The sequence below is a fragment of the Bacillus rossius genome, chromosome 16, assembly GCF_032445375.1.
Source record: "Bacillus rossius redtenbacheri isolate Brsri chromosome 16, Brsri_v3, whole genome shotgun sequence".
Taxonomy (NCBI): domain Eukaryota; kingdom Metazoa; phylum Arthropoda; class Insecta; order Phasmatodea; family Bacillidae; genus Bacillus; species Bacillus rossius.
The window spans coordinates 4193408-4212234 of NC_086343.1; the positions used below are offsets into that span (position 1 = coordinate 4193408).

The following is an 18827-nucleotide window of genomic DNA, read 5'->3' on the forward strand; positions in this document are numbered from 1 at the left end:
GGTGACACTGCTTCTCTTCGACGGTATCTTCCTGCAACCACACCGCGAGACAGCGCAGTTTAGCTCAGGGTCCCCTTCGCGACGGACAAAGAATATCTAACAGCTAGGGCATGACCCCCCCCCCCCCCCACAAGGGTGGGGCTGGGTGGACCCAGGGCCGCAACTAGAGTCTCTGGCACCCGGGGCATGAATGGATTCATGCGCCGCCCCCCCCCCCCCCCTCTTTTATGCACATACCACATCAATAAAGCGGGGGGGTCCGGAGGCCCTCCCACGGAAAAAAAAATGGTGCTATGTTGAGACGTTATATTGTAAATCAGATTAGATATTCCTGGCATGCAAGTTAAAAAACTTTTCATCAGTTACCAGTTGTAGTAGGAAGGAATTACAATGCAAGCGATTTCGGCGCCCCCACACAGCTTTGCGCCCAGGGCGTATGCCCCGCTTGCCCCCCCCCCCCCCTAGTTGCGACCCTGGGTGTACCCCTGGGTCCAGGGTCCAGCCCTGTTTATTTTGAAATGTTTAACTATCATAATTTTTTTTTTTACAAACTAGGAAAACATATTGAATATATCATAAATAGAGACCTGCAAAATTCGCGGATTTCATTCGGTGATAGGCTAGAATTCAAACACGTGTACCTCTTAAGATAATTTTGCTATTGGCTCACTGTTCATCTGGACGAATCTCAACCAGTTATAAACCCTGCAACCAAAGAACGATCGAGAATCGCAGACAAACCAGCTGAGACGACTCACAAGTCGGCAGCCAGACAACTTGCCGTTATTTGCCCCGAGTGTACAGGGGTATGTGCAGTCTATCCTGAAGGCCATCGAAACACCACGAATTTTGCAGGTCTCTAATTATAAATAAAGCTTTGTTTGGACTTATAAAATATTAACCATAATTTTACACCCCATATTTTCAGGTTAGATAAGATTCTAAAAAAGAGTGTAGGTAAGAGATAACCATGCAATTATAATGTAGCACGTGACTGGAAAATAAGGGGGGGGGGGGGGGGCAGCGTCTCCGATCCTGGGTCCAGAACCCGTAATCGAAATGTGGGGGGGGCCATGCATTTTTTCGCGGAAAAATTCCGAGAGTAGCTGGAAGTTGAAACACTGTAGCATCGTCTGTGTCTCGTGATTGGGTCAGGTTCTTTCAGATACATGTCTACTGTTGCAACACCAATCACAGTGATTCAGTGCGGAAGCAAGCGCGTCCTGAGTGGCTCGGTCAAAAAAAAAAAAAAAGGCAACGACTTCTCTCGCAGGCGGTCGCAAATCACAAGGAAGAAACCTCTGGTGCAATCTAATAGGCGTTCAGATTTTTTCGCGAAAAATTGCCTGTCCCCTAGTAAAAGCGGGTAACACAAAAAAATTAAGTACGTAAGTATTCACAACTGCGAACGTTTGGTAACATTTAACACTTCGAAAATAACTTTCAATGAACATCCGGTGAATAAACAACTGCAAAAAAAAAAATTGGTTGTCTGTAAAGTCGGTTTACGAACGATAGTTTAACGTGACGTCATAACAAAACATTGATGAAATGATTGCATACTTTTATGAATAAAAATGGAATCGTTTTTATTGAATTATCACTATTTTGTATGGATACAAAGAAGGAGTGAAATGAAATCTACAATTTAATTGATAAATTTACTTTTATTTGCACCTCATTAATTCAAATATGTTGATTACTTAACGAAGAGATTATTTTAACTATAACTTTTATACATGTTTGCTATTTAACTTCTTCCAATCTGTGTTATTCTGTTAAGGATAGGACGATGACAGGAAAAGTAGGGAACGAATGGGAGTGTTTCAAGTTTAATGTGCCTCGAAAAAGTCAAATCGATGGTTGTTCCATGCGTTGTTGCGGCGCAAGCGTACAACGAGCGTAACGGGACACAGCGTAACGGAACAATGTGCGTAACGGGACAATGAGTCATCCTTTTTCGTGCGTGCAGCCGGCGTTCATAGATTTATTAGACGTTGTCACGTCAAAAACTTCAGGAGAGATCTACTTAATGAAACTCTAACGCTGGCTGACCGGTGGGTCTTGAAGCATGAAATGTTGCATAAAAGTTCCTTGTATAACGTAGTTGAGCAGTGTGAAAATTCATCCTATAAGAATGTTAAATATGGTATGAATGTTTGTATGGAAGTTTAGTCATTTTTTTTAAGGTTAGAAATATGTAAACAGGTGTCAGAAACGCTGACCTCGCTGACCTCCAGGATAGTCTACACGGTCCTCTGTACACTCGGGGCAAATAACGCCAGTTCGTTGGCTGCTGACTTGTGAGTCGTCTCAACTGGTGTTTGCCCCGAGATTCGTCACTTCTCCGTTCTCTAGTAATTGTTAGGGGCAGGCATTTTTCGCGAATAAATCTGAACGCCTATTAGATTGCACCAGAGGTTTCTTCCTAGTGATTGGCGACCGTCTGCGATGAGAAGTCCTTGCCTTTTTTTTTTTTTTTTTTGACCGAGCCACTCAGGACGCGTTTGCTTCCGCACTGAACTACTGCGATTGGTGTCGTATCGATCGACATGTACCTGATTAAAACTCACCCAATCACGAAACACAGACAGGTGATACAAGTGTTTTTAAACTCATAACTAGAGACCTGCAAAATTCGCGGATTCATTGACCTCTAGTATAGACTCCACAGTCCTTTAAATACTCGCGGAAATGACACCTGTTCATGGCTACTGACGCGTTAGACGTCTCAACTAGGCTGTCCGTAATTTGGCACTTTCTTGGTTTAGTGTTTCCCATTGGCTCACAGTTCCCCGGATAAAATGTGGGCCAATCGCAGAAGCGGTACGAAGGTATAGTTGTTTTGATGCTAGCCTATCGCGAAATGAATCCGCGAATTTTGCATGTCTCTACTCATAACTAGTGTCTGAATCTTTTCGCGAAATATGCATGGCCGTATGTATGTTTAATTTGAAAGAAATAATATATATGTTTTTTTTTCGAAACGTTGCGAGCGCTGCAGAAGCACTTTCCCCCGCGTCGTTGGGGGCGGGGGAGGGGGGGTGTGGGATTGTGGGAGGGGTGGGGGTGGCGGGGGTGCGCCGCTATACGCGGGGGACGCCACTCAGTCTGTCGTCTGCCGCGCCGGCGCCATGACGCCCCTGGTCGCCGTGCCCTGTCTGCTGGCGCTCTGCGCCGCCGCACTCATCATCGTGGAGGACGCCCCCAGGTACAGCCACCACGCCCGTCCTTGCGTTGCTGTTGTTTTCCCGCCTCGGGACGCTTGCCGACATCTATTAATAGTTAGTGTCCCGGAATTTCGCGGATTCCTCTGGCCTCAGGATAGAATTCAAAGTTATAGGTGTGCTCGACCCCATGTTTACTATCCCAGCATTGGTAGGGACCGGAAAAATTCGCGGGTTCATTTCGCGATAGGCTAAAATTCAAATAGTTATACCTCAGTGCTGCCTCTGCTATTGGCTCACAACTCACCTGGATGACTCTGGGCCAATGGGAAACACCCGACCAAAGCTTTATCGAATCACAGGCTGGTACGTTGGGACGTCTCGCAATACAGCAGCCAATGAGTGGTTGGCATCTGACCGAGTGTACGTAGAACTGTGGAGATCGTCCTGCAGGTCATTGAACCCGCGAATTTTTCTGGTCCCTACCCATTGGTTGATTTCTCAGCGAGAACAGTTTTATCCTTGTTATTTGGCACTACCTGATTCGCTTACTTCTCTCCTAGCTGGACATCGTTGGCTCACGGTCGTAGAGGGGGCGTGTCCAGATAACTGCGGTCCGATCATGAACACAGTGCGACAGTGTGGAGGTTTGCATTCTAGCTTGCGACTTAATGAATGCGCGTAAAAATTCCGTGGCTCTGTTAATAGTTAGTGACCGGAAAAAAATCGCAGATTCAACTCGCGATAGTCTGAAATTCACACACGTATACCTTTAAGCTGCTCTCGCTATTGGCTCACTGTTCGTCTGGGCGACTCTGGGCCAATGAGAAACCCTCAACCAAAATAAGTGGACGAATCACGGGGCAAACACCAGTTGAGACGACTCACAAGTCAGCAGCCAACGAACTGGCGTTATTTGCCCGAGTGTACAGAGGACTGTGTGCACTATCCTGGAGGTCATCGAAACCGCGAATTTTTCAGGTCCCTAGCCATGAGTAGAGCCCGGAAAAATTCGCGTATTCAACGACCTTCGGGATATACTCCACGATCCTGTGCATACTCGGGCTGCTGACTCGTGAGGCGTCTCAACTGGGAGACTCGTGATTCGATACTGCTTCGACTGAGGGTCTATAGTTGGCCCGCAGTCCCTCCAGGTTAGCAGTGAACCAATAGCAGGAGTTGCATAAAAGGTGCATTTATTTGCATTTCAGCATTTTCCGGTCTCTATCTATTAATTATTCCCGGAGAAATTCCACTCGGACGCTGCCAACAACTTTTAAGGCTTGTGTTCCCGGAGAAACTTCTCATGTGAAGGTTTACTAGTCCCTGCGATTATAAACGCCAAAGCACATATAAGTGATTAAACAAACTCTAAAAAAAAAAAAAATTTATTTAAATGTGTTACCGCGCATTACTAAATTACTTTTTGTGTCTGGGACGATTTCCGTTTCAAAAATCAAACTTAAAAAAAAAAAAAAAAAGTGTTCACGGTCAAGTAGATAATTTTAAATACGGAAGCAGCTTAGCAAAAAACGAAAGTATTTTTTTTTTTTTTTTAACTGTTCGTCCGTTGAAAGTTAAAGCTTGGGCAAGGTTTTTTGACAGACGGACGGTTGGAATATTTCGGGCCGTCTGATTGGCTGGGTGTCACGTGACTGATAGATTAGACGGATCGCTTCTCCTCTGGACAAGAGACCCACTCCGAGTAGACTCCGTGGTACGACCTCGAGTCTGGCGCAGAGCTCGTACATATACTGCAATTATTAGTTTTTGACGTGACAACGTCTAATAAATCGATGAACGCCGGCTGCACGCACGAAAAAGTGTCCCGTAACGCACATTGTCCCGTTACGCTGTGTCCCGTTACGCTCATTGTACGCTTGCGCCGCATCTATCTCTCTTCCACTCGATTGGAACAACCATCGATTTGACTTTTTCGGGGCACATTAAACTTGAAACACACCCATTCGTTTCCTACTTTTCCTATCATCGTCCTATCCTTAACAGAATAACACAGATTGGAAGAAGTTAAATAGCAAACATGTATAAAAGTTATATACTTAAAATAATCTCTTCGTTAAAGTAATAAACATATTTGAATTAATGAGTGCAAATAAAAATAAATTTATCAATTAAATTGTAGATTTCATTTCATTCCTTCTTTTTATCCATACAAATAGTGATAATTCAATAAAAATGATTCAATTTTATTCATAAAAGTATGCAATCATTTCATCAATGTTTTGTTATGACGTCACGTCAAACTATCGTCCGTAAACCGACTTTACAGACAACCAATTTTTTTTTTTCGTAATGGAACTGAAATAATCATGTAAAATTACGGAAGTTTGTAAGAAACTGTATCGCTGCAAAAACAAAATTGTTAGCACGAACACTAGGTTCAAACTTTTGTGTATCTACCCCCGGTACCTACGCGCATTTGTAATCATGATAAAACAAAATAAAGGTCCAAATTTTGAATATTAAATCATCTTTTCCATCGTTTAAAAAATATTTATGTTTATATAAGACATAAAACAGATTTTAAAATCATGCGCCAATTTTCTTAGGCAAAATGAAATTTTAAGCAGTATTTTTGAAAACGTATTTCAACTATGCCTAAATAACCATAGCACTGTGTTGTATAAATTTACAATATTATTTTTTTTTCTGATAACATTACAAACTATTCCTTAGCAACTGGTTTCCAAGGAAATATTTTGTGCACTGTTAACATTACGAACTGTGGAAATGATAACAATTAAGAAGAACATATTTTTTTTCTATTTCTCCTGAAGCGATGTTCTTTTTGCGAAAAGACTTCCAGGCTAGCTGTGTGTTAAAACTGTGTAGCATTGTCAGTGTTCCGTGGTTGGCTGGGTTTATTTCAGGAGCATGTATACTGTCGGCGCACCAATCACAGACATCCAGTGAGGAACCAACAATGGCCCGGCCAAATAAGGCAATGGCTTCTCTTGCAGGCGGCTACCAATGATTAGGGATTGGAAAAATTCGCGGATTTCGATAACCTCCAGGATGGTCTACACAGTCCTCTGTACACTCGGGGCAAATAACGCCAGTTCGTTGGCTGCTGACTTGTGACTCGTCTCAACTGGTGTTTGCCCGAGATTCGTCACTTCTTTGGTTGGAGGGTTTCTCGTTGGCCCAGAGTCGACCAGACGAACAGTGGAGCCAATAACAAGAGCAGCTTAAAGGTATATTATTTTAAATTTTAGTCTGTCGTGAAATTAATCCGCGAATGGTTCCGGTCTCTGCCAATTACATTGTCTGTACCAAGAGCGATAAGTAGAGACCCGAAAAATTCGCAGATTCATTTAGCGATAGTCTGACATTCATACACATATACCTTTCAGCTGCTCTTGATGTTGGCTCACTGTTCGTCTGGGCGACTCTGGGCCAATGAGAAACCCTCAACCAAAGAAGTAACGAATCAGGGGCAAACCAGTTGAGACGACTCACAAGTCAGCAGCCAACGAACTGGCGTTATTTGCCCCGAGTGTACAGAGGACCGTGTAGACTATCCTGGAGGTCATCAAAACCGCGAATTTTGCAGGTCCCTAGCGATAAGGTGTATAGGCTTTAAACCTGAGACACGCCTAGGCCCCCGCCTCACCTGGACGCAATAAGGTGTCTGTGTGCACGGTCACTGCTAATGGGGAGAAAGAGGGAGGATAATAAAGGAGGAGGAGGAGGAAGGAACTCTGTAATTACGGCGAGGAGGTGAAGATAGCGAGCGGCGGCGCGGGAAATGTGGGCAACAGCGGTCGCCAGCCTCGTCCTCGCTGATTGGTGGTCCACGGCCAGGCACAGAGAGCGCAGTGGCTAGACACCGAGCGAGCACTAGCTGTTAGGGCCTACTTGTTAAGGGTCCCCGCCCACCCGGGCACACAGGATGAACTCCATAGTCCTGCGTACACTCGGTCAAATGCCACCCGCTCATTGACCGCTGTCTTGTGGAGACGTCCCAACGTAGCAGCCTGTGATTCGATACAGCTTTGGTCGGGCGTTCCTCATCGACCCAGAGGAGTCATCCAGGTGAGTTGTGAGCCAATAGCAGAGGCAGCACTGCGGTATAACTATTTGTATTTTAGCCTATCGCAAAATGAATTCGCGAATTTTTCCGGTCTCTAACGGTTGGTAACCTGTCTGTTAGGAATAGGATTTTATAACATGCAGAGGGTGCATGGGTAGTTGTTTCCGCATTGTTTTAAAATGTATTTTTAAGAGAGTGAAAAGTGCTAAAACACGTGTTTTCAGAATACTTTCTAGACATTAATCGGAAAAGTAAAATTAAAATTGTATTTCAATTCATGATTTCGAAATAGGAAAAAAAAAATCAAATATTTTTTTTTTTTGCTACCTAAAATTACGAGATTTCCGACGGAATTTGATCGTAAGCATTTATAAAACTGACCCGAGGATAATTTATCGGAAAATAATTTCAACGTTTCTTAAGATAAATTAGCAAAACAGTCGTCGAAATTGAAGTCCAAAGTTGCCTTAAAAGTTTGTTTGAAAGAGTAAATTTTACCAATTTTTCGGAGGAGAGCCTACAGAAAAGTAAAAAAACACATATGGGCCTCTGAAAAAACTGTTGCTAGCAGGGAGTCAATATTAAATTTTGGCATTCCCTAAATTCTATACAATGGTTAAACGAAGATAAATTTTGGATATGAAACCATAGAACATCGTTGTGGCCAGGATGTCACTTCCCACTAACCAGGGTCCGCCACTTCACTCGGTACTCGGCAGATGGTTCCCGTTGCCGCATGCAGATTTTCGCGCGCGAGGTAACGGAACAGGGTTTCGCGAAGACGCGCGGTTGCAGCCTCTCTGCGCGGCGAACGGAACCCCAGGGTCGCGCTCGCGCCGGAAGCGGCGCGCGCGTCAATTGCAACCGCGGTGGCTCCTGGGTCGAGCGACTTCCGGCTCGCCCCTGGAGGGAGGCCATGTTTGTTTTATGTTTCATTGGAGGGAAACCGAAAATATTGTACATTTATTAGAGTTCACTTTCGCCTTACAGAAAAAAAGAAATATAATTGACCTCCAACGAATTTCACAAGTTAACCAAAAATTCAGAGCTGCGTACACATTTACAAAGCATGAGTATGGTCATGGGCGTCGCAACCGGGGGGGGGGGGGGGGACACGCCCGCCCCCCCCCCCCCCCCCATAATAAAAGTCTTCAATTTCGCCCTCTCCAATAATATATTTAGTTTCGTAGTTATATTAAAAATATGATTTCTGTGATACAACCCATATGTTGCGCATGTGGCATTTAGTCCAATGGTGGTAATGTGAGCACTTTTTAATTCGATCTTCGTGCAAAATCAAAATCAGGTCCGATACCGAATTCAGATGTGTTAACTGTATTTTTACAAATTTGTTCTCTGCAAATATTTTTTATAAAAAATAAATTATATAGCCTATTGCAACCAACTATAATTAGAATATTTAGGAAAGAAAAATGCCTAAAATACACCTTTTTGCACCTTCAAACCCCAAATTTTCCCCCGCTTTTTTTCTTTTTCTTTTCCAGGGGATGGATATTCCTCAACAACTAAATCAATTGATGTCCCCCCCCCCCCCCCAAAAAAAAAATATATATATCCTTGCGACGCCCATGAGTATGGTAAACCCAAACAGTTTATCTTAGCGCTGCGTATATGTGTGGACGGTGTGGACGGTGTGGACGGTGTGGACGGTGTGGGCGGTGACTGACGCAGTGATGTCCACAGCGTGCTACCGGCGGCTGGCGGCGGGCAGGCGGCTGGCAGAGCGGCTAGTGAGGAGGTCGCTGCCAGCCCTCACCGTGCAGGACTGCCAGCGGGAGTGCTCCAGCGAGAGGCGCTTCACCTGCGAGGGATTCAACTTCAGGTGCGCCCCGCCGCAGCCGCACACTGCCATGTCGTCGGCTTACTTCCGAAACCTCGCAACCAGGGACGTTTTCATGAGTTGGGGGGGGGGGGGGGCGAAAAGATGTATATCACACTTACCTCAGTCCTAGAGCGGGGGGGTCCGGGGGGGCCCTCTCCTGGAAAAATTTTGGAATTTTAAATGCAAAATTGCGCTATTTAATGAGTTTCCGAATCAAAATATTAAATATACCATTCCAAGAATTTGATGAGGTAGTATGTATTAATAAACTACTCTGACAGTAGATGTAGTACAATTTAATCTAGGAATTTGCAATCATTTTGCAGTATATTGACAATCATACATTTGATTTTCTAATCAATGTGATCACCAATGCAACGTTTGTAACTGCTGGTTGAGAAAAAATAATACTAGGACCAAACATTTATTCTGGGAAAAGGAGGGGGGCGAAATTCTACTCTCCCCCCCCCCCCCACTGCATAATAGCACGGGGGCGACTCGCCCCTGCTGCCCCCCCCTGTTCCGACGTCCCTGCTCGTAACTACATTTCAGTCAATTTTTACAGGAGAACTTATGAGCTTTTTGGAGCACGGTTTCGACTGACAAAGATCCTACGAGGGTTTATAATTTGTGAATAGAATAGAGACTAAGTAGAGTTGACTTACGATGTTTTATCAGCGTATGCACTATGAAAAAAATGAAAAAAAAAATACACCAAACACATCCGGAATATAAAACTGGGAATATCTGGACTTTACGAGGTTTTAGAAGTAAGCCGACGATATGCATCATGCAGTAGTGACCACGGCCTTCCCCTACATCTTCCCATACCAATATGGCGGGAGTTTTTTTTTTGGACGCGATAACAGTCTTATTAAATCGATGAACGCCAGCTGCACGCACGAAAAAATTTTGTCACGTCCCGCCTGGGCCCCGAGCGTTGCAAGAACAGGCCAACCCCCCGTGCGAGAAAATCTTCTATAATATCAAACGGGTTAAGGAGGAGCTTTCTAACTAATTGTCCGTGATTATATATTTAAACAAATTATTTAAATTAAATTTGCAAAAAAAAAAGTCTGTAAATAATATTTTAAAATTAAAAAAAGTGTGCAAATTTTCATCAATGTTTTCTTATGACGTTATCACGTAAAATTGTCGTCCGTAAACCAACTTTACAGACAACCCCCCCCCCCCCCCCTTTTTTTTGTATTTGTATCAGCTGTTATTATCGACTGTAGTTAAGCTGTCCAGAAGAAAAATATGTCAAAATAGTACCGTTTATATACATTAAAAGTTAAAAATTAATCTTCATGACACAAATGTAATGAGATGAACTGATAATTTTTTCTGTAATTTAATCTCCAATATTTTTGTAAACAAACGGCCGCCATATTGGTACGTGTAGTGCAGGAGCGCAACAACTAAATTCCCAAAAGGGGGGGGGGGGGGAATATACCTTTTTATAAAGAATCATGGATCCCCCCTATTGAAGAGGGGGGTCCGGGGGTCCTCCCCCGGGAAAATTTGTATTTCAAGGTGGAAAATGGTGCTATTTAAGCAGTTTTATTATCTAAAAATTGATTACACAGCACTTTATTTGCCCCCGTTTGCCCCCACTTCAAGGTTTCAGAGGGGGGGGGGGGGCAAAATACCCTTGCCCCCCCCCCCCTGTTGCGCCCCTGGTGTAGTGCACTGAAATCCCTCTCCCCTTTTGGCTTCACCCCCTTCTCGTCTAGATTAGGACCTTATGCTCAGCCTGTATATTTCCCTGATCCCTGCGTGAGACAGCGCACCCGGTGGATGAGTGTATAGTGTGTATGCGCTCTATTTAACAATATAGTGGGAGGGGAAGTATGGACGGTAAGTTAGGTTAGTATAGCTACATTAAAATAAACAGAGAAATGTAAATATATATATAAACCCGAGGTTGGCCGAAGGTGAATATTTGGGCGTGTTTGGGCAGGAACAGAACTTGATGTACATCTTAGGCTTCCCCCTCCCCTTCTGTATCTCTTTTTTGTCGTTCGCTCCCTCCCATTTCACAAGCTTCCCCCAAGTGACCGTCATCTTCATTAAATATATTTGGACAGAGAACCTCAGACATGTTTTTAAAGTCGTGTCACACTTTCAAAGTTTATGTTTGTTCTGAGCTATCTCAAACTTTTCAATTTTTTTTTATCAATCCTGAAATGAAATAATGCATCGCAGTGCCGGAGCTATATGTTTTACTTATAATATTTTTGCATTTTTAATTTTTTTTTAAATTTTTTGAACATAAATAAATTTGAATCACAATAATATTCCTTACATAATGAAATAGTTATAAAAAATAATTTCATTTTGACGCATACAATGTTTTCATACTAATAAATTTTTAGTTATTTACATTTTTTTTCACCTCTTTAAACGGCCATGTTATCTACCCAGATCGTGGATATACCTTACTGCAGTCTAATGAGCGTTCAGATGTTTTTTTTTTTTTTTTTCGCGAAGAATACCGACCCCCCCACCGTTACCCCCTGGATGAAAAGTACCCTGATGGTCAGTGAGAAGGTTGTTTAAGAGGCCACTCCAGTGTTTCAGGGGCACTACGCAACCCGCGTTAACCTCATAAGATTCAATGCTATTTTCATTTTGCTTATAACTAATTAACTAATATAGATTTCCAAATGATGCTTGCTTGATATGTAAGACAACGATGCTCTTATCAAAGCCCCTTTATTCAAAAACGTGCATAAATTATGGTTCAACCCTAGACAATACACTTACGCATATTAGTAAAGATTAGTATAAAACCATAGTTTATGCACGTTTTTGAAGAAAGGGATTTGATAAGAGCATCGTCTTACACATCAAGCAAGCATCATTTCGAAATCTATATTAGTTAATTAGTTATAAGCAAAAATGAAAATAGCATTGAATCTTATGAGGTTAACACGGGTTGCGTAGTGCCCCTGAAACACTGGAGTGGCCTCTTAATATGGAATCGTTGCCCTAGAGCGCACGGCCACGGAGCAACCTATACCCCCCCCCCCTCTCCAAAAGAAGAGCGCGCGTGTTTCCACGTAACAGAGAAAACAGCAGACCTCGCTTGTTATACAACGAATGCTGATTAGGACCGTCCGAGAGAAAGTCGACAAACTCGAGCGCACATCGAGGAAGTCGGAGCTTTGCAAGCTACCGTGATAAGAACTAGCCAACACAAGCTACCATGATAAGAACTAGCAAGCAGAAGCTACCATGATAAGGACTAGCAAGCAGAAGCTACCATGATAAGAAATAACAATGATAAGCTACCGCATGATAAGAACTAGAAATGAGAAGCCACCATGATAAGAACTAGCAAGCAGAAGCTACCATGATAAGGACTAGTAATGAGAAGCTACCATGATAAGAACTAGCAAACATTAAGTTACCATGATAAGAACTAGAAATGAGAAGCCACCATGATAAGAACTAGCAAGCAGAAGTTACCCTGACAAGAACTAGCGAAGAAGAAAAAGACCAACGAAAGGTACTAACTAATAAACCCATTCTTAACATGTAAAATACCACTTCTCAAACCCCCACAAATAATATATTATATATATATATATATATATATATATATACATACATTGTTAACATTACAAATGTGGTCTGCGCATATCACGTAACTGGTAAGGTGTCCAATGAGTTCTGTAAGCAATTAACTTTTAATTTCCGTTCTACTATCAGGGTAAACTCAGATAAACACGCACATAAAAAAATCTTGAAACTTAACCGATCCCTTGAATTCTTCCCCCCCACCTTTTTTTCCCCCTCACTATACTACCCCTTTTCCATGCACATCGATCCTGAGCAGAAACACTGTGTTTGAAAAATCCTATACTATTCTGCAGTAGGTATATACAGGTTGTAATTTTTTTTTATCCTGGCACCAGAGTAGGCTTTACGTTAGTTATTGTAATTACCTCGACTTACTATAACTGAGGTGATGAAGCTAATTAAAAAAAAATACATTATAAAAAAACAAATCGTTTTATTTTAGCCGGATAGGTATCAGTGTCGCAGCAAGCGGGAAGTTCCTTAGCAGGGGGGGGGGGGGGGGAAGCGCCACCGAGACGGTTTCACGGTTACTGAACCCTACCCCCCCCCCCCCCTCATGAGGGGGGCGCCATTTTCAAGTGTGACCAGGGGCGGTAGTCACCTTAGCTACCCCGCGCCGCTGGTAGGTATGCTTCGGTGAACATCGAATCTCGTATTTGCTAAACGCCTGCGACGAGCAGAGATTAGATAAAGTTACAGATGGATAATAAACACATTTTGTAGGTATCTCTGCTGAAGCCAGGGGACGTAAGGGGGAAGCAGGTCGCCGCCATATTGTGCAATGGAGAAAATCGCATTTTCTCATAGACTGTTGACTCGAGAAAAATGACTGTGTACAAGAGTATGTAGTAAACTACATTCTATATACTATATAAACAAATGGCCGCCATCTTCTTACGTGAACAAACTGGCCAACAGTGCTCAGAGCTTATACTCCATCTGTAGGGAGAGGCATTTCTCGCGAAAAGATCTGAACACATATTAGACTGCAACAAGGTGTACCCGCACCTGTGGTTTCTTCCTTGTGATTGGCAGCCGCCTGCGAGAGAAGTCGTTGTCTTATTTGACCGAGCCAACTCAGGACGCGTTTACTTCCGCACTGAATCACTGTGATTGGTGTTGTTACAATCGATATGTACCTGGGTGAAACTCTCCCAATCACGAAACACAGACGGTGTTACAGTGTTTTAACTTGCATCTAGTCCCGAAATCTGCATGCCCCTATCCATCTGTAACTTCTCTAATCTCTGGCGTCGAGTGACTCCGTGCCCGGCGTCCTCCCGTCAGCCGGGGCGGGCCGGGGGGTAGGCGGGGTTGCGTCACCTCGCCGGCCGCCATCTTGGCGCGCCAGGCACGGGAGACGAGCAAATGGCGGGCGGCTGATGGCTGCGCGCGAGATGGCAGTTGCAGGCCGGAAGCAAAGTGTCGCGCTCGGCGGAGGAGGAGACGCGATGTCACTTCCTCCCCGCCTACCGGGGGATGTCGCGCGCGCGACGGGCGCGACGGACGCGACCTTGGGGGTCCGGCGACGCGACGTGGCGCGACTGCGGTCTTGCGTCACGGCCCTTCAAGATTACTCTATCCGCAGTAGGGGGGGGGGGGGGACATGAGAGGAGGAAGGGAGGTTAGGAAAGGCGAGCAAGCCCGGAGAGCGAATACAAAAAAAGGTACAGGCTTGTAACGGCTCTGCTGATGCAGAATCATCAAAATGGAGGGAGAGTTTTTTTTTTTTTTTTTTTTTTTTTGGGTGAAGCAAGGTGAAGTGTCGCAACACTTTCACTCTTGCAGTTTCAACTGTGAGAGAAGAAACGTCGCCTATGACTACTTATGTAGGCCCATACGTCCGTGCGTTAAGTGTCAATAGTATTTTTTTTTTTTAATGCATATGCTCAATTTCTAAAACTACACCCTTCCTCCCCCCCTCCAGTAGCGGATCCAGAGGGAGGGGGGGGGGCTAAGGGGCTCAAGCCCCCTCCAAAAGCATTTGGGTCCACTATTGTTTTAGTGTTTGCCTTGATAAAGCCTAGCCTCAGCTGGGTCAAGCCCCTCCCAAACCAAAATCCTGGATCCGCCACTGCCCCCCTCGAAAAATGTCCTGCATCCACCACTGGGCTCTTTAAAAACAGCGAGTTTTTATTTTTTTATTTTATTTTGTAGATACTGATGTCTCCAAGGGCGGACAAGGGCAGGACCTCGCGACGGCCATTTTCTTTCTTACGGTCCTCTTTGACAAGTTTCTCTGAAAGATAAGGTCACTGGTGGGAAAAGGGAAAAAAAATTTAATTTTTTTAATTGCATCTAATTTAAAATGCAGATTTAGATTTGAATTGAGGTGTCATGATTTCGTATGATAAAAAAAACCTTCATAGATTTTTATTACCTCATATAATGATGCGATTTCACTGGAATTTGATCGTTAGCATTAATACAACTAACACGAGGACAAATGTTTACAGATATAACTTTAAATTTGTTAAGATAAAACAGTTTTAAAGAGTTTATGTTTAATACTGTCCTGTCCCTTTCATTAGGGGGCCATGCCATACCCCCAGGCCCCCGGTAAGGTCCCTCTCTTATAGTACTAGGGCCCTGAAAACGTTAATGGCCCAGGTCCCTGCCAAATCTATCGCCGCCACTGAATGCCACTTTTCACGTCAGGAAAATTAAATAGAAAGATTCAGTCATGGCCTGTTATCCTATAGTACGTTTCTGGAATGGTTTCGGGGATACACAGAAATCAAAATCAGGATGGACGGACCACGGGACTCCAACCAGGGCCGGTGCAAGGTAAATTGGCGCCCTAGGCGAAAAACCTTAATATCCCCCTCCCCCTCCCACCGGACACACCAAAAAAATTTTCCTTGCCTCAAAATACATCACGTAAGCCTAAGATTTTGTCAACAATCAAATGTAAGTAGATTTGTGTTTTTTTTTTTTAACTTTTTTACTTATTACAAATCATAAACAGGTCACCGTGGACTTTAAATAATTACTTATATCAATATAAACATTCCAAACTGTTACAAAAATCCATTTTCATCTAGTTTCAATAATCGTTAAACATATGATATGAGCTGTTATGTGTCGTGCTGCGCCGCCCCCAGCTACTTGGCGCCCTGGGCGGTCGCCTAGTTCGCCTGTGTGGACGCGGCGGCCCTGGTTGCTGTCCATAGGCGTGCCTACAGAGGGGGGGGGGGCAGGTGGGCCATGGCCCCCCCTAATATAATCACTCAGATCGGCTTTTTCTCTAATGCATTCGTTAATATTCGTATATTCCTGGCACTGTGACACTCAAACTGTTTTTCAGTGTTGGAGCGTGCTAATTAACAATATTTTTAAACATTTTATCGTTCTGGAAATACAGCCGCCTTAGTTTATTTAAAACACTTGGTCCCTTAAAATGGCCAAGCAAAAAAAAATTTAAGAGGTTTGTTCTGTTGTCTGAATTGCTGTGTTTGCATTCACTAAAAAGAAGTTCATTTCAAGGGTAGATCTGGACCAAGCTATTGGAAAATTCGAGGGGGAAAAATGTGTAAGTACCCTTTAAACATTGTCTATGAAAAATAAAACAACATATTTTCAAGATTTTTAAAATTATACGGATATAAATATTAACTTGATAATGCACAAAAATATAAACACGGCAATGAGTGAATGTATTTAGGCTATTTAACATTCTGAATTCAGCTTCTGATTAAAAAATTTATCAGGCCCCCCCCCCCCCCCCCAATGGAAATGTTTGGGCACGCCTATGTTGCTGTCGCTCGTGCAAGTGGCGACGTGTCGCAGGCTGGACGCGGCGGGCTTCGGCCGCAGCCTGTGCGAGCTTGGAGCCACGCCCAGCGGACAGCTGGACGCCAGCTACGACCTGTACCCGGACCCCGACTACGACTACTACGAGTGGGACCGCGGCAGCTCGCCCGAGTGCCGCGCGGGCCCGGCCGCCGGCTCGCTGGACCGCTGGGGGGCCGAGTCCCCGGAGAGACGGCCCTACGGCGGCGGCTGGGGCAGCTACGAGCCGGTGCCGCACAGCTGGAGGCCCGCATGGCGGCCGCCGCACTCACAGTCTCCGGGGGCGGTGGGCTACCCTCGCCCCAGGCCGCCCCCGCCGCCTCTTCACGGACAGTCTCCGGGGGCCGTGGACTACCCGCACCACAGACCGCCGCCCCCGCCTCTTCACGGACAGTCGCCGGGGGCCGTAGACTACCCTCGCCCCAGGCCGCCCCAGCCGCCGCCACCGCCAGTGCAGGGTGAGTCACGCACTCTGTCCTAGTAGAGGGAACAACTGCTTCCGGGGTCACCGCTCGCACCGCTCGCAGCGAGACATACGCCATTGCTGGTTACATCTCAATAATTGACAAAAAAAAATGCTGAATATGCAAAACACAAAGAAAGAAGCCAAATCAACTTATTTAGAAAAAAATTTTTTAAATATACACACACAGAAAATTCCGCGGAAGGAATTAGTCGATAGATTATTGCAGCACAGATACACACTGGGCTAAAAACTGAAGAGAGAGTAAATAAATACAAAAAACAACCTTGAAAACACAGCTGATTTAGACCGTTCAGGCTTGTTTTATGAGCGCTTGCATGTTCACCTTTTTTTTTGTCTGTTATAGAGATTGATAGCGAAGCTTACATCCAAAAAAAAATCTGGAATCAATCTTCCCCGTTGCAAGAAGAACTCAAAAGTACGTATTTATTACCAGCAAGTTAATTTTTAAGACATGCGTAGAGATGATAAGTTTGCAGTTGGAAAATTTAATCTAGTAGGCTTTGATAAAATTTGCTCATATTTGCAACATTTATTTTCTTTCTTGTACTAATTGGCGGAAAGAGCTCGTTCTGCGTTTAACTCGGCCAATGGCAAAGCACTTGCTTCAAGACAGAAAGTAAATTATTGGCCCTATAACAACAACACTGAGTATAATATATCATTTCTTCCCACCTGAGAGTAAGAAGGTGCTGCCGTGGATTACAGAGAAGTGTCTAGACAAAAACATTTTCTTAATAAATCATCATCTTTACTTCAAACCATTCTCCCAATGCTATTTTCCAACTTCTTCACTTGAACGTAGATACCAGTTCTGCCAAATGGCTGTAGAAACACTTTGTCCCAGACCCTTCCTACTATTATTTTTTTGCTTTAATTACAAAACTACTTCCAGTGACACATCTGAGTGTAAATTTTCATTTCTTATTTATTGTTCCTTTAATAATATATGATAGTTTCGTTGCATAAAGTGGCTACTGAAAACTGCCAAGAAAGTTCCAAGCATAAATATGATTCACTTCTAGAATTGTGAGCACTGAAATATCAATGATCTAATATTCTAGCAACGTTATTATAGCACGATGAAGATAGATGGTCAGGCACTAGGGCTTAAAACTTTCAGGAGTGTACGCAGAATTTCATTCTGGAGGAATTTGGAGGGGGGGAGGGTAATTGAACTACTTTGTCCACTGTTTGCTTTGCTTTCAAATAATTTTCTTAAGTTGGTGGGAATAAAATATTATATATATATATATATTTTTTTTAGAGGTTTTTTTGAGGGGATATACCCCCCCCCCCCCCCCCCCTTTTCAGAAATCATGCAAAACAAATGGTCAGGGAGCAAACATATTTGTCGTTACTTAATGTAAGTTTCAACTTTTCAAACCCCATAATTAAAAAAAAAATTACAATGTAAACATTACCGTGGTCATTTCTGATCTGCGTGTGTTACACAGATTGTAAGGATTCCAATGTGTTCTATTACCTATAAGCATTAGGCTTGCAATTTTCATTCTACTATCAGGGTAAACACAAGCATTAAAAACAATTTGAAACTGAACTGTACTTTGCTGGTGCTTGGGTCCTTGAATATTTCCCCTCCTCCCCCCCCCCCCCCCTCGTCAGTCCTGTCCACATAGTATGTTAGTTTGTAGCAAGCTTTTTATTGACTTGAATTGGGCTATCCGTGCTCGCCTGACACACAAAGATTGTTTTGAACATTATATTTTACCATTAAAGCCGGGACTTGCTTTCTGCAAGCTAACCTACTATTGAAGACAAGATTTTATGCTTTTATTTTCAGTCAAAATTCATTTATAAAACAGAGGATTTCGGTGTTATTGTTTTTACTTTTACAAGAGCTGTTCTGTAATACTTTCTTCACCTAAATAGGGGGTA

The 18827-nt window shown here is 43.6% G+C and overlaps 1 protein-coding gene across 1 annotated transcript in view; it reads left to right on the top strand.

Annotated features, from left to right (window-relative positions):
* LOC134540006 (uncharacterized) overlaps positions 1 to 18827 on the top strand; it is a 64286-nt gene that overhangs the window by 18930 nt on the left and 26529 nt on the right. Inside the window, exons 4-5 of the mRNA XM_063382424.1 lie at positions 8926 to 9064; positions 16442 to 16902. Of these exons, the coding sequence (XP_063238494.1) occupies positions 8926 to 9064; positions 16442 to 16902 (600 nt within the window). The remainder of the gene's footprint in view (positions 1 to 8925; positions 9065 to 16441; positions 16903 to 18827) is intronic.